This window comes from Eupeodes corollae, chromosome 2 (assembly GCF_945859685.1).
Source record: "Eupeodes corollae chromosome 2, idEupCoro1.1, whole genome shotgun sequence".
Classification (NCBI taxonomy): domain Eukaryota; kingdom Metazoa; phylum Arthropoda; class Insecta; order Diptera; family Syrphidae; genus Eupeodes; species Eupeodes corollae.
The window spans coordinates 113,248,884-113,266,433 of record NC_079148.1 but is presented as its reverse complement, the minus strand read 5'-3'; the positions used below and the strand labels follow the sequence as shown (position 1 = coordinate 113,266,433).

The 17,550-nt window shown below is 33.4% G+C and overlaps 1 protein-coding gene across 3 annotated transcripts in view; it reads left to right on the top strand.

Moving 5' to 3' along the window:
* The window catches only part of LOC129944410 (uncharacterized), a 208,720-nt gene extending 191,170 nt beyond the window's left edge, over positions 1-17,550 (top strand). For all 3 annotated transcript variants that reach the window (XM_056053814.1, XM_056053815.1, XM_056053816.1), the window contains exons 10-19: positions 10,737-10,862; positions 11,014-11,567; positions 11,623-11,778; positions 11,838-12,177; positions 12,241-12,363; positions 15,275-15,544; positions 15,606-15,819; positions 15,882-15,998; positions 16,058-16,321; positions 16,391-17,550. In XM_056053814.1, coding sequence (XP_055909789.1) covers positions 10,737-10,862; positions 11,014-11,567; positions 11,623-11,778; positions 11,838-12,177; positions 12,241-12,363; positions 15,275-15,544; positions 15,606-15,819; positions 15,882-15,998; positions 16,058-16,321; positions 16,391-16,593 — 2,367 coding nt within the window. In that variant the 3' untranslated portion in view covers positions 16,594-17,550. The remainder of the gene's footprint in view (positions 1-10,736; positions 10,863-11,013; positions 11,568-11,622; positions 11,779-11,837; positions 12,178-12,240; positions 12,364-15,274; positions 15,545-15,605; positions 15,820-15,881; positions 15,999-16,057; positions 16,322-16,390) is intronic.

Sequence of the window (17,550 nt, the reverse complement as noted above, 5' to 3'; positions counted from 1 at the left end):
ATCTTGAAAACAAACAAAGATATTGACTTCAGACTTAATTTCGTATAAACAATATTATTTTTAAAATGTACGTTCTTAAGAAAATGAACTTATCGTTTATTTAACACAAAAATAAAAATATACTCTATAACCATACAAATTGCTACAGCTTTTAAAACTTTGTTTTGAAAATTGTCGTTTATTGAATTTTTTTTCAAAAATAATTTTATTTGAAATTCATGCTAACGATTTAATAAAAATTGAAAGATTTTTATAAAAACATAAGGAAGTGTTTCAACGTAAATAGTATTGTAACGTTGAAATATCTTAAAAAAATGATGTGAAAATATCAGAATATAGCTTCCAAAAGCAACTATAGGAAGTTATACGATGCTTCCCAGTATTTTTTTCTATCGAAAATGACTCCAGAAATATAAATACTAAAGAAAATAAAGTAATGAACAATACTTCTTTTTCCTTTTTGGATTTCTCATAACGCAATTCATCAATTTTCAAAATGTTGATTACTAGAATTTTTCAAAAGTCAAAATTCTGTCGACAATAATAGTTCCTGAATTTCAAATTTTGAAAAATGTGTTTCAAGCGATTACATAATCGAAAATTTTTCATTAAATATCTTTTTACCTACAAGACAAATAATGCATCAAGGATCTTTCAAATTTAAAACTGTATCAATGAATTTCCCAAGGTATTTTACCCATGATATTATCTTTTTAACAGGTGATGATTATATTTCATACAATTATAAATAATATCCATAATAGTCTGCCATAAGTTCTCTAATTCAAAAAATGTATTCAATAAAATATAATTTCCTCTAAAAACCTATTTGATTGTTTGTTTTTCCTGAAACACCCATATTTCCACTTGAATTGCAAAAATGATGTCTAAAATTAACTTCGTGAACCCGCGCACTCAAAATGTGTTCAAAACAAACAAACATCAGCAACACAATCCACTAACAACTAAAAGTATAACAACCCCCCAAGTATTCTGGACAACAGAAAAAATATGATTAAAACATTCAAAAAATGTTTCTCTCTTTTGCCAAAACAAATACAATACTCATTCGACTTCGTATACTCGTATATGCCAATTGCATTTTAGCCCGATGTTTGTGCGCACATTTATGACCCTCCTCAACCATGAAGTGCTTCAGGGATCAATGCAATTTATCATTTTTGGATACGAAACCTAATTTGATCGCTGGGATCGATGCGGACAACAAATCTGTCCGAATCGATTGTGGCGTAATAACAATAACAGCGCAGTTTGTAGATCCCTGAGAAAGAAACAGTAACAAATTAAATTGTGGAAGCAGTCGTATGGTCTCGTATGGTTTGAATCTTCTTTGATCTTTACATTTCAATCTTTTGATATTTTTTAATACTATAGTGCTGAGTTGAAAATTTAACACTTGTTCTAAAATTTTTGAACTATTTCAAAAACATTAGACTTTAGACTTTTAAACAAAAACTGACAATATTATTTTAAGTGTGCAATTCTTTTTAATGCACAAATAAATTACCCTAAGAATGCAGTAAAATATGCATAAATACATCTCACTGCAAATGTATCGCACTCGAGCTCCATCTTTGTACGTATACTGGGATAAATCTTTACGACGCGACGGACCGTCCGATGGAGAAATGAACAACAAATGAAATCAATCGTGAAGTTCGCCCGCACGTTCGTCTTTCAAAAGATTTCCAAGTTCCTATTACAGTCAGTGTTTCATCCTCTAGGCCATTGCCGCCGCCGAGCCGCCGCCATGCCGGCCGTCGCCGAACCGAACTCCCTGCCACCGCTGTTATAATAATAGATAAAATGCTAAAAGGACTTTCTTGTCTTCACACAACAATAAATCGAAATTTTTATAGGATACCATTTGGACATTTGGTATGGGTAGGAGAGGTATCTACAGATTGGTGCCTTTCTGACCATTTTGTGTTTTGAGAGCTGAGATGTGTCTTATATTGGCCATCATCCATATAACGCATAACGCGATATCTTCAAATGATGTTTGAGCGAAGAGTAGAAAATTTAGTTCCGTGCATAAATCATTGGCATCAGTGAGTTGGTTATAGTTCAGAGAGTTTTCGACTTTAACACCCCTTTCGAACTGCGCGGATACTCGCATTCAAAATATGCTCTTTGTAATCTTATGGTAGCTGAAGCACTATGATGTCTGATACATGATGCCATCAGCAAGAGCGGGCTTGAATTTTTAGAGAAAATTATGAGCATCACAGTGAGTTATTATTTGCTGAGTTCATTTGAATTTGATATTTTTTGTATTTATTATGTTTGTGTGATCGTGGTTATGTTTTGCTTGTTTAGTGCGAACATAAAGTTTTGCTTTCTTGGCTTTTGGCATATTTTGTGGCTTAAGCGGGAGTAGACAGAGCGTTATTTTATGGCAAATTTGACAACAACGAAAACACAAATTAATGCTTTGTTTTGTTTCGGTTGTTGTTTTATTGTTATTGGAATGTTTTTACCTATGCGGGTAGTGATTTTAGTTAAACAATATCGTGTTGAGAAAAAAATCAATAAAAATATACATAAATAAAACATGTATCTAAACAAAAAAAAATATTGAAAGTATCGTTAGATACAAGTCCAAGTCTTTATATGCCTTTTTATTGACTAATAATGATGATTTTTCAATTTCCAACACTCAGAATAGATCTTTATGGAGGATTTGAAAAAGGTTGGTAATATCTGAGTCATTTTTGAAGGGTTCATCAGAAGGTCACGAAATGTATTGATTATATGGAAAAAATAATAATAGACAGAGCATATCCCTCTAGAAGTGATGTTTCTTATTTTTATTATTATTTTTAATTACCGTTTTTTACTAGAAGTCTTAAATACGAAAAATATTGTTCCTTTTAAATTGCTGTCCATGAACAGAAAGTAAAAAAAGGAAACGCAACTTATTCGTTTTCCAATCAAAAACCACAATATAAGGTTTCTAATCAATTTGAAGTAAATCGGGATTTTTTTTAACATCTCGCTGAATAAGGAAGGACCAGAGCTACTCGCGAGCTCTACGAGCAGTAGAGGAGAGAGGAACACCAGCTTCTTAGATGGAAAAAAAGTTAGCGCGATCGAAGAGATAGAATGAGGTTCGTCAATTTTACCAAAAGGTAAAAGAAAACCTCCCACGGGTACCAGCCACGAACCGAAGCCTGTAAAGACGATCAGGGGAACATCGTAGTAGAAACGCATTCTATGTTGAGAGTATGGACAGACTACTTCTCCAAATTAAATAACGGCGATGACGAACCGAATGCTGCTGTGAGGGAGATATAACCACTCAACCTCGGCGACGCAGATCAACAATTCCGCCTACCCGACCTCAACGAAGTGAAGATAGCTATATCTTAACTGCCGAACTATTCAAAGCAGCTGGCGATGAGTTGGTAGGGAGCATGCACCAACTCATCTGCAAAATATGGTCGGAAGAAAGCATGCCCGATAAGTGGAATCTCAGCATAGTATGCCCGATACATAAGAAAGGAGATCGTCTAAATTGCGCCAACTACAGAGGCATCAGTCTCCTTAACATTGCGTATAAGATCCTCTCTGCCGTATTATGTGGACGTCTGAAGCCATTCGTCAACAACCTGATTGGTCCTTATCAGTGTGGCTTCAGACCAGGAAAGTCCACTATCGACCAAATATTCACACTACGGCAGATCTTGGAAACAACTCAGGAACTTCAAATCGATACCCACCATCTCTTTATCGATTTTAAAGCCGCGTATGACAGCATCTATATAGAGAAGACTCTGCAGAGCAATGTCTAGTTTTGGCATCCCTGTCAAACTTATCCGTTTGTGCAGAATGACGATGGAGAATGCACGCTGCTCTATGAAGGTCGGAAAGATCTCAGCGATGCGCTGTCATGCGACTTCTTCAATATCGTTCTGGAAAAAATTGACATAATTGGAAGATCAAAGCGTGATGTCAGTATAGCGATTTTAAGCACTGAAGCGAAGAAGTGGTCAATGAGGGCAAGACCAAGTATATACTGTCATCAAAAAAGGACATTGAACAACGAAGACTTGGACAAAACGTCACCATAAACAACTATATCTTATAGGTAGTAAAGGACTTTGTCTACCTAGGCACCGCTAAAAACACAGACAACGACACCAGCGCTGAAATCAAACGAAGAATAACTCTTGCAAATCGCTGCTTCTTTGGACTTAGAAGGCTTTTGAGAAGTTAAGTCAAAAGTATTTATTTAGGAAAAGTCTGAATGTTTTTTTTATACTAATTTTTGTGTTTTGAATGTAAACTAGTATTCAACAAATAATAAGGCACTTATTCTTTAACATCTTAAGCTACTTATTTAAATTTCGATAATCACAGTTAATCAGGAGATTTGTTCAAAATTTCAGTTCTTCTTAATTATTATAAACTTTCTCATCTAGGCCAGAAATATTCTGAATGAAAAATTCTTATTAATCAAAAGTAAAAATAAAATTACAAACTCTCGCTTTCAAGAATGTGTAAACAACTTAACTAAATCAGCAACTTAACACATACATATGTAATTGTAATCTTTTTTCTATCAGTGAATGTCTAAGTCTCAGTTCCGCCACCAATCCGCAACCCGATGATTTTATCGCTTATATTATATTGTGGTCAACAATCGTCATAATTATTTTGTTCGATCTCCGATCCCAACAAGACGGAAATAATCATGCAATTCAATCCAAAAACTAAACAAAAATTGTAAAAATAAAACTAAATAAATAAAATAAAAAACAAAGTGTTCATTTCAGATGGAGATACAAAAAGATTTGTTGTTATCTTAGATCAAAGTTAATCACAGGGACGGAGTGATTTTAAATGAGGGTCTTACAAGCTTTTAAAATATTTTTAGCAATTTATTTAAGAAGTCCAAACAAATGTTTCTAATGTCAATAATTTGTCGTTTCTTATAATAATTTGACTCTGCAATATTGCGTTGATGAAACTTTGTCAAAAATGTTTCATGTTTCTTGAAATAAATATTCTCTTTAAAAATAATGTTATGCCCAAAACCAGCGATAGGGTTTCAACACAGGAAATACAGGTTTTTCGGAAATTGAACAGTTGAGATAGATTTATAATTATTTTCTCGAAACAGAAATTTCTAAGCAAAAATAATGTACAGTATTTCATTTGTTCTTATTTTGTATGAAAATTTAAATTTTATTTGGTTAAGTATTTTAATATAAATAAATAAATAAGGTTAGGCAACAGTCCGTTGAAACCTAGGGCCTAATGACCTACAACTCTCAACCATTCCTGTGTTGTCAGGGATGTAGAGGACCTACAGTTTTAAGCCGAATTCAGACGGCCAATTTAAGAAAGCACTTTTCATGAATTACTTTTGTAGGATTTGTCAATTACCCGCAAGATTCAGTACCCGTGGAAAAAACATAAGATGTCACAGGCAGTGATCGAACCCAAGACCTCTGGTATGACAGTCCAACGCACTAACCATCATGCCATGGGTACCACAGTATTTTTATATAGTAGAACATATATCCCTTGTTAATTTTTTGATTTTTCGAAAAACGCGGCATCTCTCCGAAAATACCCTATTATAATGTACATGTGGGTAATCTTACTTGTTGAACAAGGTTAGTTTCAGAACATTTTGAAGAACAAATTAGCGGATTTTCCTTGATTTTAGCAAATCCTGCACTGTTTGCGAGCTGCGACAATTTGCCACCAGAAGCACCAATAGCCTCTAGCGCTATTACAGTTCCAATTAGAGGTGCGATCGGTTAAGAGAACATCGTGGTTTTCGTAGTCGGTCGTCTCGTCGTTCGGTCGCCGGTCGTTGTTCAATTTGCAGATTGGCCAAACAAATTAAAAATGATCTACAATCTGTGTTTGCATAAATTAAGCAATTAAGTCCAAAATGTCCAACTATAATAATTCAGAGCATCAGGGTGGTAGTGATGGTAGAGGCGCAGCTGGCGGCAGCATCGGAGGTAGTTTAACTGATGATCGTAAAGGTGGCAATGATAGAGATTCAGATACAAGAAAAAGTAGTGACAGTGAGTATGTGCGTTGTGATCCAAATTTTATGTATAAATACGTATTGCAATTTTTTCATGTATCTTTAACAAATTATAACTTCTGATCAAAATCAAAACAATAACGAGAACCGAATTAAAATTGTACACAATTTATTTCGTTTCGCTATCAAACAATGTTATTAAATGGAAATCTCTATTTACCGCTTTTTTTTGAAAGAGCATCATCACGGATTTAATATCTCTCTTTTTAGTCGAGTGGAAGGTGTAATTTCTATAAAGTCTTCATTTGTGGGTTTTTATTTCTTAATTTAATTGCGATTGGATCGAATTGGATTGACGGCGAGGAGCGACCATAGCACGAACGTTATAAAAATTAATTATTCGTTAAGCTAAATTGAATTGAATGTGATATGATGATGATGAGAACCAGTGCAATGACCTTCATGTTTAAATTAGAACACGAAAGTGAAAACGGTTTTTTATTTGTGCGAGTTGCTCCTACTTTACGATGGGCAATATTCAACTAGTAAACATACAGACATATTAAGTTTTATTGAGTTTTCTCAAGAATCTTCATCGCCATCATTATGCTTTATACCTTAAGACATCGCTGAGTGAAGATTACTTTCTTCTTTTTTCTTTTGTAAGATGAAGTTGTGCATCTTATCTTATGGGACTTCATACATATATGGGATGAGGTATGGCATAGATTTGCATCAACTTAAGAGGCTTGGTCTGGAGTTTGTTGGGTTTGTTGAATAAAGTCATCTCATCACAAATTATTGTCTTTTCACACAACATGATTAGAATCACACAACAACGACAGCTTTGTCATCATTTATAACAAATAGAGCTTTAACATCTTTGGGGCAGTTAAAGATATTTGTCTTTTTCTTGTAGTTTTTTCAATAACAAAGAAATCAATGTGGGTGTAATTTATTTAACAGAAGGTATTGTTCTGTTTTTTTTTTTTGAAAATTGATTTTATACTGCGTATAGAAAGTAGAAGTGATTTTTTATTTAGATAATTGAAATTTAACACCGTTTGTAGCAGAGTAGCTAATAAAAAAACAAACACAAGGTTTATAGTTCAGAAGAAAAATGAAAGTTTGTTTAACTTGGTATATTAATTGACCAAGATAAGTTGACATGACAAGCTGATAAGCGAGACTTACAAATTAGCAGGACCTTATCTCGGTACTATAAAAAAACTATTTATTAAGAAACTGAAAAAACTGTCTTCAATTAGCTCTTTCAAAGTTGTTGAAGATTTTAATTCTGTTTATGTAGTATACAGAACAGAAACAGTAAAATTTGTTCCCTAAATCAATTTTTAAATAAGTCTAGCAATTGGTTGAAAGTTGTATGAATGTCAATGGTGTATTATATTATCAATTTACACAAAGAAAAAGTTTTATCATAATATAAGATACAAGAGATTTTTGCAAAAGGTGAAAAATACTAAATAGTAAAACGTCATATTCCTCATAATTTTGTTTAAACTTTTTTTATGTGCCATAAGTTTTTTTATTGGACAAGTTAATATGTTTACCAAGGATACAAGGAAATTATTTTTTTGTAATGTTTTGAATTATACAAAACCGTTAATTTAATTTTTGTTAAAAATTTTATTTATTAAGTATCACGTTACAATATATGTAATACAAAATTTAATCCAAGTCGCAGGCTTTATTGGTTCGTGAGATATTTTGGTTTAATAAAAATTTTCACTTCTTTTTTAAATTGCTATGGTAAAAATACCACCCACTTAATTTTCTTGAGGGTCCTTTCTGCAGCATTATCTGTATAACAAAATGTATTTGAAGTCGATACCTCTACTGGTTCTTGAGATATGGAGCTTCCCAAACGTGCGTACACACGCACGCAAAGACATTTCTCTAAACATATTTTATTTTGACTCTAGGGACTTTGAGATGTCGAGAAATGTCAAAGCTTTTAATTTGACAAATTGGACCGATTACAATAACACATTTCTATGGAAATTAAATACATTTTAAGTTCATAAATTATGTAATTAAAAAAATTATGCATGTACAAAATGGAAAAAGATTTTACTATAAATGGTTGAAATAAAGGGTTTTTTAATTGGCGTGGGTAGATTTTGGGGCCGCGTGGCAGCCATTTTGTTTTGGTGACGTCTGTCCGATCTTTTGTTTATAATTCAGTTGATTATGCAAAATCTTCATGGCAAGTTACATGATTAAACAGAGCGTACAAATGATTAATCTTTATTATCAAAACGAGTGTTCGTTAACGCAAACGTTGCGTACATTGCGCCCATTTTACTGTAGACGTGGTGGCCCTTCACACTCGACTCTTTGCTGACGTTTGGTGGCGAAATTTGAGACAACCGGGTCAGTAAACTATCAGCCAACACCCGTACGTTCAAGGAACGCAAGATCGGCCGAGAACATCGCCGCGTCTAATCCTCACCGTGAACAAGAACTCGGCCTTTCGCAGACTTCAACTTGGCCAATTTTTCGTCGGGACGTGGGCCTACACCTGAACAAGATCCAACTGACCCAGGAGCCCAAAGTTCGTGACCATTCGACAATGCCGGTTTGTTGGTTTGGAAGAGGACCCCAATTTTGGCCGAAAAATCTTTAGCGATCTTTAGTGACGAGGCGCATTTTTTGATGAATGACTGTTGACAAGCACAATTGCTGTATATGGGATGACGCCTACCCACGCCAGGTGCATCAAGTGACAATGCATCTTTAAAAAGTTACCGGCGGCCACCTTCAACAGCGAGCGCTGCATAACGTTGTACGTACGACATGTGGTTCCAGGAGGACGGCACAACGTGCCACACAGCAAACGCCACGATTGACATTTTGCATGAACGATTTGAGTGTAAGGTTATTTCTCGCGGGGTAGATGTGATTTGGCCACCAAGGTCATTCGTTTGACCCCGCTAGACTTTTTCCTGTAGGGTTTCTTATAGTCGCAGGTCTATGTAAATAAACCACAATCGACAGATTCCCTAAAGGTCAACATAACACAGGCTATTACTGAAATTCACCCGGATCCTTGCGGATCTTTCATTGAAAATTTGACCACTTGGATCCGTGCGACCGTAAGAAGCCGAGGCGAGCATTTGAAAGATGTCATATTCCCACCCTTATTGAAAAACCCATTACTTAAAAAAAATTTTAAAAATTGTCCTATTTTTGTTCTTGTCTTATAATAAATTATGTAATTAAAATCCGAAAACCCAAAGATTGCACCACATGTTTGCACTTACTAGTTTCATAAAGGGTCATCAAAAAAAAGACTCATGAACTTTTACAGTCAATAGACCAATTTCAAAATTGGGGACACCAAAACTTGGCGACGTATTATTTAAAAAAATTCAAAATATGATTGGGTCTTTTAAACGAAACTAAATAGCCTTAAATTCTTCATGTGTTTACGTAGAATCCTAACAAAATATTTAACATTAATATTGAAACTATAATGCCTTAAAAGTGTCCAAACTTTATTAAGTCAATGAGCTCAAATTAAAATTTTAAAAATTACCCTACGCACACTTATCGTTATTTGACACATTTTTCCCGTGTAAGAAAAACTCGCAATTGTTTTACATCTTACAGCTTAAATGTCACGTAGCCAGTTTTAAGTATTTGTGATAATAATTTAGTAATCTTCGTTTTTCTATCGTCGTCACATCATTAGGAAAATATTTATTGACTATTTTATGTCCAGTGTTAATGACTTTCTCATCCAAACATGTATCTAAACATTCAAAATGTGTATAGTAAATACCAACTGATCCATATTCATCCCCTCTTCCATTCAAACCATTCAAAGATCAAACTTACTTTGAAGCTAAGAAAATACAAAAGTTGATGAAAGAAACTCCATGAAAATATTCGATGCCCATATTTCACATCCAATCAATTGATTAAAGCAAAACAAAAAATGAATATGGTTATAGAACAAAATACAGACGATGAATTGTTAAAAAATATCTTTCGCATCATCATCATCATCCATAAACAAAAACAATTTTCTCAATTAATTAAATTTTAAACTATTTCCGATTGGAATTTTATTACATCGCACGAAAACAGTCATTATCCGATTACAACGGATACGGTAGCCTTTTGTCGCACATAACTTTCAAAGTCTTTTTTATTTTTGTTGCAACTTCAAATTGCACGTTTAACGTACCTACATATATTTTCTGCCACACGGCCAAGACCAAAAGACTGTAACTTCTGTACTGCAAAGTCTCATATAGTTAAAGGTGTACATCATTGCGGGACTCCTTTATGAGAGAAGCTGTACAAAACTATACCAAGTTGTCGGTCGTCGCTCGCCGTTGAGTCGTACAATAAAACTTACCTAAGAGAGTCTATGAGCTAGTTAACGCTATCCAAAGCAAAATAAAGCCTCAACGCGCTATCTTTCTGATTGACCATAAATGGCTCCTCCAAATTCAGAGCACAATAAAACTATAAAGCTAGGTAGAGAAGAGAAGTGCCTCCAATGCCGGTAGCCAGCAACAATGTGCTGCCATCTTTGTACATATGGATCTAAAACGTAGCCAGACAAGACATAGACATAAAGTTATTAGCCGTTAATTAAATGAACCCGTTTTTACTTCTGTTTTGACTTTTGATCTCACCATTTTTGTTTGTCTTTTCTTTTATACAATTTCAGGTGAAATCCTGGATACAAACAGATGGACAGGAGAATCTGATTAAATTCACTGGTCTACAGCTGGACTGTGAAGTAGCCATCAAGGAGCATGAAAAGGAATTCGAAAAATATTACTTCATTTCGATGGTGAGTGAGTTTACGTTTACACTATTAAATAATATTTAATTTATGTATGAGAAGGGAGTGACGCGCCCCCCAGATTGAGGGTGTCTATTTTTGAAGCCGAGTTCTTTTCTCTTTTTCACTTAAACAAAAACACACCTTTTATCCTTTACAGAAACATTTGGCCAAAGGCAGTGACCTTTATGATGCCGCCGTTGATATGGAACCCCTCAAAGACTCTGCCACACAATTGAAAACATCTTTGGACAGTTTTAGTGTCAAATTGGAACAAACCCGTGAACGTATCGAAGATGCCTCACGTCTGCATCATTTGCTCAACTTGCACAGCAAGGAAGAAGATATGCAACACGAAATGCAACGTCTCTCGGCAAAATTGGGCGAACCATCATTGGTGGAGAAGTGTCATGCGGTGACACTTAAGTCCTACTCCAATCGGGTGAAACCAAAGAATTCAAATACAATGATGATGGTGACGAGCACTCCGGACAAAATGATGACCAATTCGTCATCGAACAATGATAGTTTGTGCCATTGCTGGAGGGAGGAATCTTCAAGGGATGAACAGCACGGTGATGAGGACGAAGAGGAACACTCGAAGATTGCCGATTCGGGACTGGGTGGATGCGATCGATGTGAGGGCAATCCCAAGTTGGCTCGGGTGTGCTCCTGTCAGAGTCTCAATGAGGCTGGACAGATGTGTGACAAGAGGTTTGTTCATGGGGTATTTTGGAAAATCTCTATGATTTTCATTTTGCATTTTCAGTGATGAACTCGACGATGATTGCTATGGAAGAAACTCGAAGCAGTTCTTGGACATTCACTCACCAATGGAAGCCAATTCTCATCTTCAGTGTCATGCTTCAAACATGGATCTGCCCAGAATTGAAGAACTTAGCGGTCTCGATCCAAAAGTTCAAAAGTAAGTTTCAAAAATTATTATAATTTTTAAGGTTGTCTTTAAAAACTCCAACTCTATAGGAGACTTCTGTTGATTATGCGAGAGATGATCGGAACTGAACGAGACTATGTTCGATCCCTCTACTATGTTATCGAAAACTATGTTGGTGAATTGTTGCGAGATAATTTACCACAACCATTACGCGGTCAGAGAAATGTAATTTTCGGAAATATCGAGAAGATTTTCGAATTTCATCAACCACATTTTTTGGCCGAATTAGAACGATATGAATGCAATCCATTGAAAGTTGGTGCGGCTTTCTTGGAAAATGAATCAAAATTTTATTTGTACGCTTTGTATAATAAGAATAAACCAAAAAGTGATACGCTTATGAGCGAATATGGAACGACATTTTTTAAGGTAAGTTTAAAATTATTTCCGCTTTTAAAACAAGGAAAGAAATGAACAATGTTTTTTTCACAGTCGAAACAAATGGAGCTTAATGATAAAATGGATTTGGCTTCGTATCTTCTGAAACCTGTACAAAGAATGGGTAAATATGCACTTTTGTTGCAGCAGTTGGTGAAAGCATGCAGCTCGGTTGAGGTAAGTTCGTGCTTCCTAATTATCGTACTTAAATTAAAAATGAAGGAATAGTTACTCTTCAACGTTTTCTAGTTGATACAAAACTCATCTGAATTCGAAAATATAAAAAAGTATTGTTATTCAATTATATCAGACCTCCAGCCCATATTATCATCAGCACAAAAAAACAGTTGATGAGAAGTGGCAAATAAAAGCTTCCTACTGCTCAATATATCTAATTTTGTCTTAGGTCAGCATTAACAGTAGATCCATTGGTGGTTCCAACAAAATATTGCCTTAATATGTTCTTTACGTTTATTGCATCAAATTTTATCAAAATTTCGACTTCTAATTGTTTCAAGAACCACTGGCTTGCCTTATTTTGCGGACTCTCCTTTTGCTCTTCTTTTTTAATTCGTAAAACTTAAAATAGTTATCAAAATCTTCACTTATAATTGTTTCAAAAACAACCGGATACGAGCTGAGAACCAAAGGCTTTTCGAAGTCTCCTTTTGCTCTTTTTTTTAATTGTTAAAAGTTAAATTTTCTGCTGAAATAATTTAATGCAGCATCGAAGAGATTATCGACGATTTATGGGTCCAACATTTTAGTCTAGGTCTCGTTTCGAATACTTAAAAAATATTCTTAGCCTAATGCTAAAAATAAAACTCAAACCATACACAAAACTTTTCTCTTCTCAAGAGCAGTAATCATCTAAAAAACATTAAATTAACTACATAATGGCACATCTTCTTTCAATTACGTCAAAAACAACACTTCCAATTCTCGAAACGTTATAGATATCAGAAATAAATATATGCATATTAGAAATTTGGAACAAAATATTAAAATCAATAATTTTTTGATTCTTTGTATTGGTTTTTATCAGTTTTTTCTGTCAAGAATTTTAAAAATATAAATTTGTATATTTAATCATAATCAATACAAATTTTGTATCAGAATCTATAAGATTTTTCAAAAAATATACAATATAATATACAATAGTCTTCAATTTAATACATATGTAATTTCTCTAAGCAATTTTGTAAGATTATTTAGTTCAGAAATTCAACAACAAGCTTCACTGTAAAGAAGAACAAGTGACAAATGCCACAGAATGTCCTGTTAAAATTATGACAAAAATTGAGTTTATCAGATATTTGTCAATTCAATTTATTAGGTTCATACAATACACTCGTGTTTTGTTGGAAAATCTTCCAATGTTTTAGTAGAATTTTACACAAATAACAAAAACAGTATCCGCAGTAAGAATACTACCGATAAAAGTTAAGTTAAAAGTTAAATCTTACTATGGATGGGTTTTTGAAATTTAAACGAGTCTCGAATGGATCTTATGTGATTTCGTTCTCAAATGTTGGTACGATTGGTTTTGCATTTCTATCTCGATGGCTGTTTTCATTGAGTAGTTGTGCATTTGGAATGTGTTTTCCATTGGGGAAAAAATCAATCTGTTACTGATATTATTTAGTTTTATTAATGAAAATGGACTAACTGGGCTTGTTTTGCAAGAAAAAACAATAGAAAAGGTAATTAAGTTTTGCTATGTTTCCACCAAAGGTTTATCTCAGTTTAAATAAAATAAATCTTTTTGGTGTTTCCTCCGAACAAGAAGATTTAAAAATGATTAAGTTTGACAGCACTTTCTAAAATGCAAATGGTGTTTCGATGTTTCTTATAAAGTGCAAGTAACATAGTTTGATTCGTGTTTAAAATAAAAAAAAACTTAATAGTTCAGCACCAACATCAACTCGATCCAGGTATACAAAGAATTTCGCCGAGTTTAAAGCTCGCTTCAACGCCACAAGTTAGTATAGTCGTGTATGAACAAACCCCCTTCTTGAAGTTTTTATTTAATCTCAAATTGTTTGGTTAAAACTTTGAAATCAACTATCACATTAAAAAAGACGTATTTTCTTGATTTTAATAGGCAACTATCAAATATCAGCTAACACGATTCCACCCTGGAAATTTTTTGATGAATTATTCTAGCAAATATTCAACTGTATCAACTTTCAAATATAGAAACCGGACTACTGCGGATGGTTTTATAGGCAATTTCTCACTGAACTATATATGGAATACCAAAAAAACACGGCTATTATATGAAGATGGGAATATAAATTTTGTATAGTAAAAATATAATGGCTGAATCACAAACACGCTTCAGCTTCGTCTGCGTTACGATAGACCTGCTTCGAGGTAGCTTTTAATGAAATTTCTATTATTTCATCGCTCCAAAGAGCAAATATTTTGTTTGTTAAAATTTGTTTGTGATTCAGCCATAAAGATGACAATTAATAAGAAAAGGCTTACACTTCGTCAATATTTAAATAACATAACTTGAGGAAATTATGTCAGAAGTAATTACTTCAAATCTTTTTGTTGAAGAATATAAGCCTTATATAAAATCTGACTGAAGAAGGTCTATAAAACGTGTTTAGCAAGATCTCAGATTATCTGCCAATTTTTCCTCTAAATATGATTGGACAGATAAGAATTGTATCAAAAAACCCAGAGACTTAATTTTTGAAATGCCTTTTTTTCACGGAGTTTTTTCTATTTGCTTTACTTCAAGCAGATAACGTTTCACACCTTGAATTCAAATAATGATTAGAAAGTTTACCGGAACTTTTCCCATCGAACAAAATTAGAAAAGCTTATATTTTCGCACTTTCCTTTATTCTTTTGACTTTGTCCTCTAGATTAATGAAACTTGTCTCAAAAAATTGTATTCACAAACTTTTTTTTAATTTTGTATATGTTTCTAAATACGGCTAGGATAACCACATTTTCCAAAAAAAAATTTCTATCGTTGAAAAAAATCTGGCGTAATATCGAACACAAAATTTCGAGTCGTGTGTGACAATTTTGCAACATTTAAAAGTTGTTTAACCTGAAACTTTTATTTTAGGGTTCTGCACTTCATGAAATCGCCGCTGACGTCGAAGAACTTCACCGTGCCGAAGAAATGGTAAAATTCCAATTAAGACATGGAAACGATTTACTTGCCATGGATTCACTTCGTGATTGTGATGTAAATGTCAAAGAACAAGGTCGATTATTGCGCCAAAATGAATTTCTTGTTTGGCAAGGACGAGGTGGCAAAAAGTCACTGCGACAAGTTTTTCTATTCGAAGATTTGGTTCTATTTAGCAAAGCTCGTCGATTCCCAGATCATAAGGTAATAAGTTCGAAACTTCCAAATTATACTGATTCTTTATAAAAAATGTGTTTTGTTTTAGAATTTGGATATTTACATATACAAAAATAGTATAAAAACGTCAGATATTGGTTTGACAGCACACACAGGTGATTCGTCGACAAAATTCGAAATATGGTTTAGAAAACGTAAACCCGAAGATACATGGACATTGCAGAGTATGTCGGAGGATATCAAAAATGCTTGGACAGAAGAGGTTTCGAAGTTGCTATGGAAACAGGCGAAACGAAATCGAGGTAAGTTTCTATTTTTCTAAAATGAACCAAAAAGAGTGTAAAAGGAATTTTTGGTCTTTTAGAAATTCGCCTTGCCGAAATGTCTTCAATGGGCATCGGAAGTAAACCTTGTTTAGACATACGTCCGAGCAATAATCAGATCAGTGATCGATCGATTACAATCAATCAATTGGGAAAAGGTAAGTCTCGAATTTTGGGAAGCTTGTACAAGGAGATCTTTATGGTAATGCATTTCTAGCTCCAAAACTACGAAACTCGTTTGCAGGAAGCATGTCGGAGAACAGCAAGGCTCCACGTCGACCAAACTCATTGATATCCGAGAGTTCAATGTCATCCGGAACAAGTGGTTCATCGATAAGTAATGGCTCTGGCGGGAGCAATAGTGGCAAGAATCCAGTTAGTGGATTAGAGCTCATCAATGAAACACAGACACTTGTTTTAAGTGGAAAAGTTCGAGGTAATCACAAGCGTTCAACCACACTTATAAGTCAGCTGTCAATGGGTAACTTAAATCTTTGGTCATGAAAAAATATATTAAAACTGTTTGTTTTTTTTTTGCTTAATTTTATAGAAAGTGGAATAATGTCCGACATCTCGATGACGCCGGATAATGAATCACACGAACCAGCATGGCCTCTAATGCGAAAACCCAGCAACACTTCATCATCATCATCCTCATCGGCTCACACAGATTTCCCACGTCGAAATCAAGAGCTTAGCAGCCCTGAGCAGGATCATCCCTACTTAGACAGTTCGGTTACCGTCCATTTGTAAATTTTTCTACTCCCCAGAAATACCAACCTTGCAACACACCTTCCCCACAGTCCCCTCCGACTCAAAGTATCTATCCAATTGCTGCCGTTATTTGATTTTTTTACCATATAAAATCTATCTTATTCAGATTCAATTAGCTTTGTGTAAGTGTTGTAATTAAAAAACAAAAAGATATTTTAATTTAATTCTTAGTACGTAATTCTCTTATAAATATACAAAAAAAGAAAAAATATATTAAATTTTTGTTTTGTTTAATATTATTTTCCTTATTTTTTTTTTATTATTTCTTATTCTATTTTTTGTTTTGTTTAATTTAATTTTATTTAATTTCTTCTTTTTTATTTTGTTTATAATTGAAAAGCCATTGTAGCATGTAGCAAAAAAAATAAATAATATTTACGATATTAGATTTAAGTTATTTTTGTAGAATAGTTTGTATATTTTTTTAATAAAACAATTTTTTGCTTTCCTTAACATTTACACAAATATATAAAAAAAATAATAAAAATAAATATTATTTTTCTACAACAACCTCAAGATTAAAACAAACAAAATAAAAAGAAAATAGTTTCTATGCGATCACAATTTATATTAATCTGTTATACAACAAAAAGAACAAAAAACTTATACAAGAAAATCAAAATCACTCACAAAAACTATGCGAGTAAATAAAACAATATTTTTCTATATACAAAAATTCAACAAAAACACGCTTCACCTTGATTTCTTTGTATTTTATATTATTTAAAATTAAAACTTACTGTGTATTATTTAAGTATTACGAGAAAGAAAAAAAGAAAAATAATTATTTAAGACAACAAGAAAAATGTAGAATGGTAAATTAAGAAACATTATTAAAAAAATCAAATTGTAATATTTGGTAAAAAAAACAACAATGTTATATAAATATATATTTACAAATAAATACTAATAAATTCTATACATTCTAAAAACTTA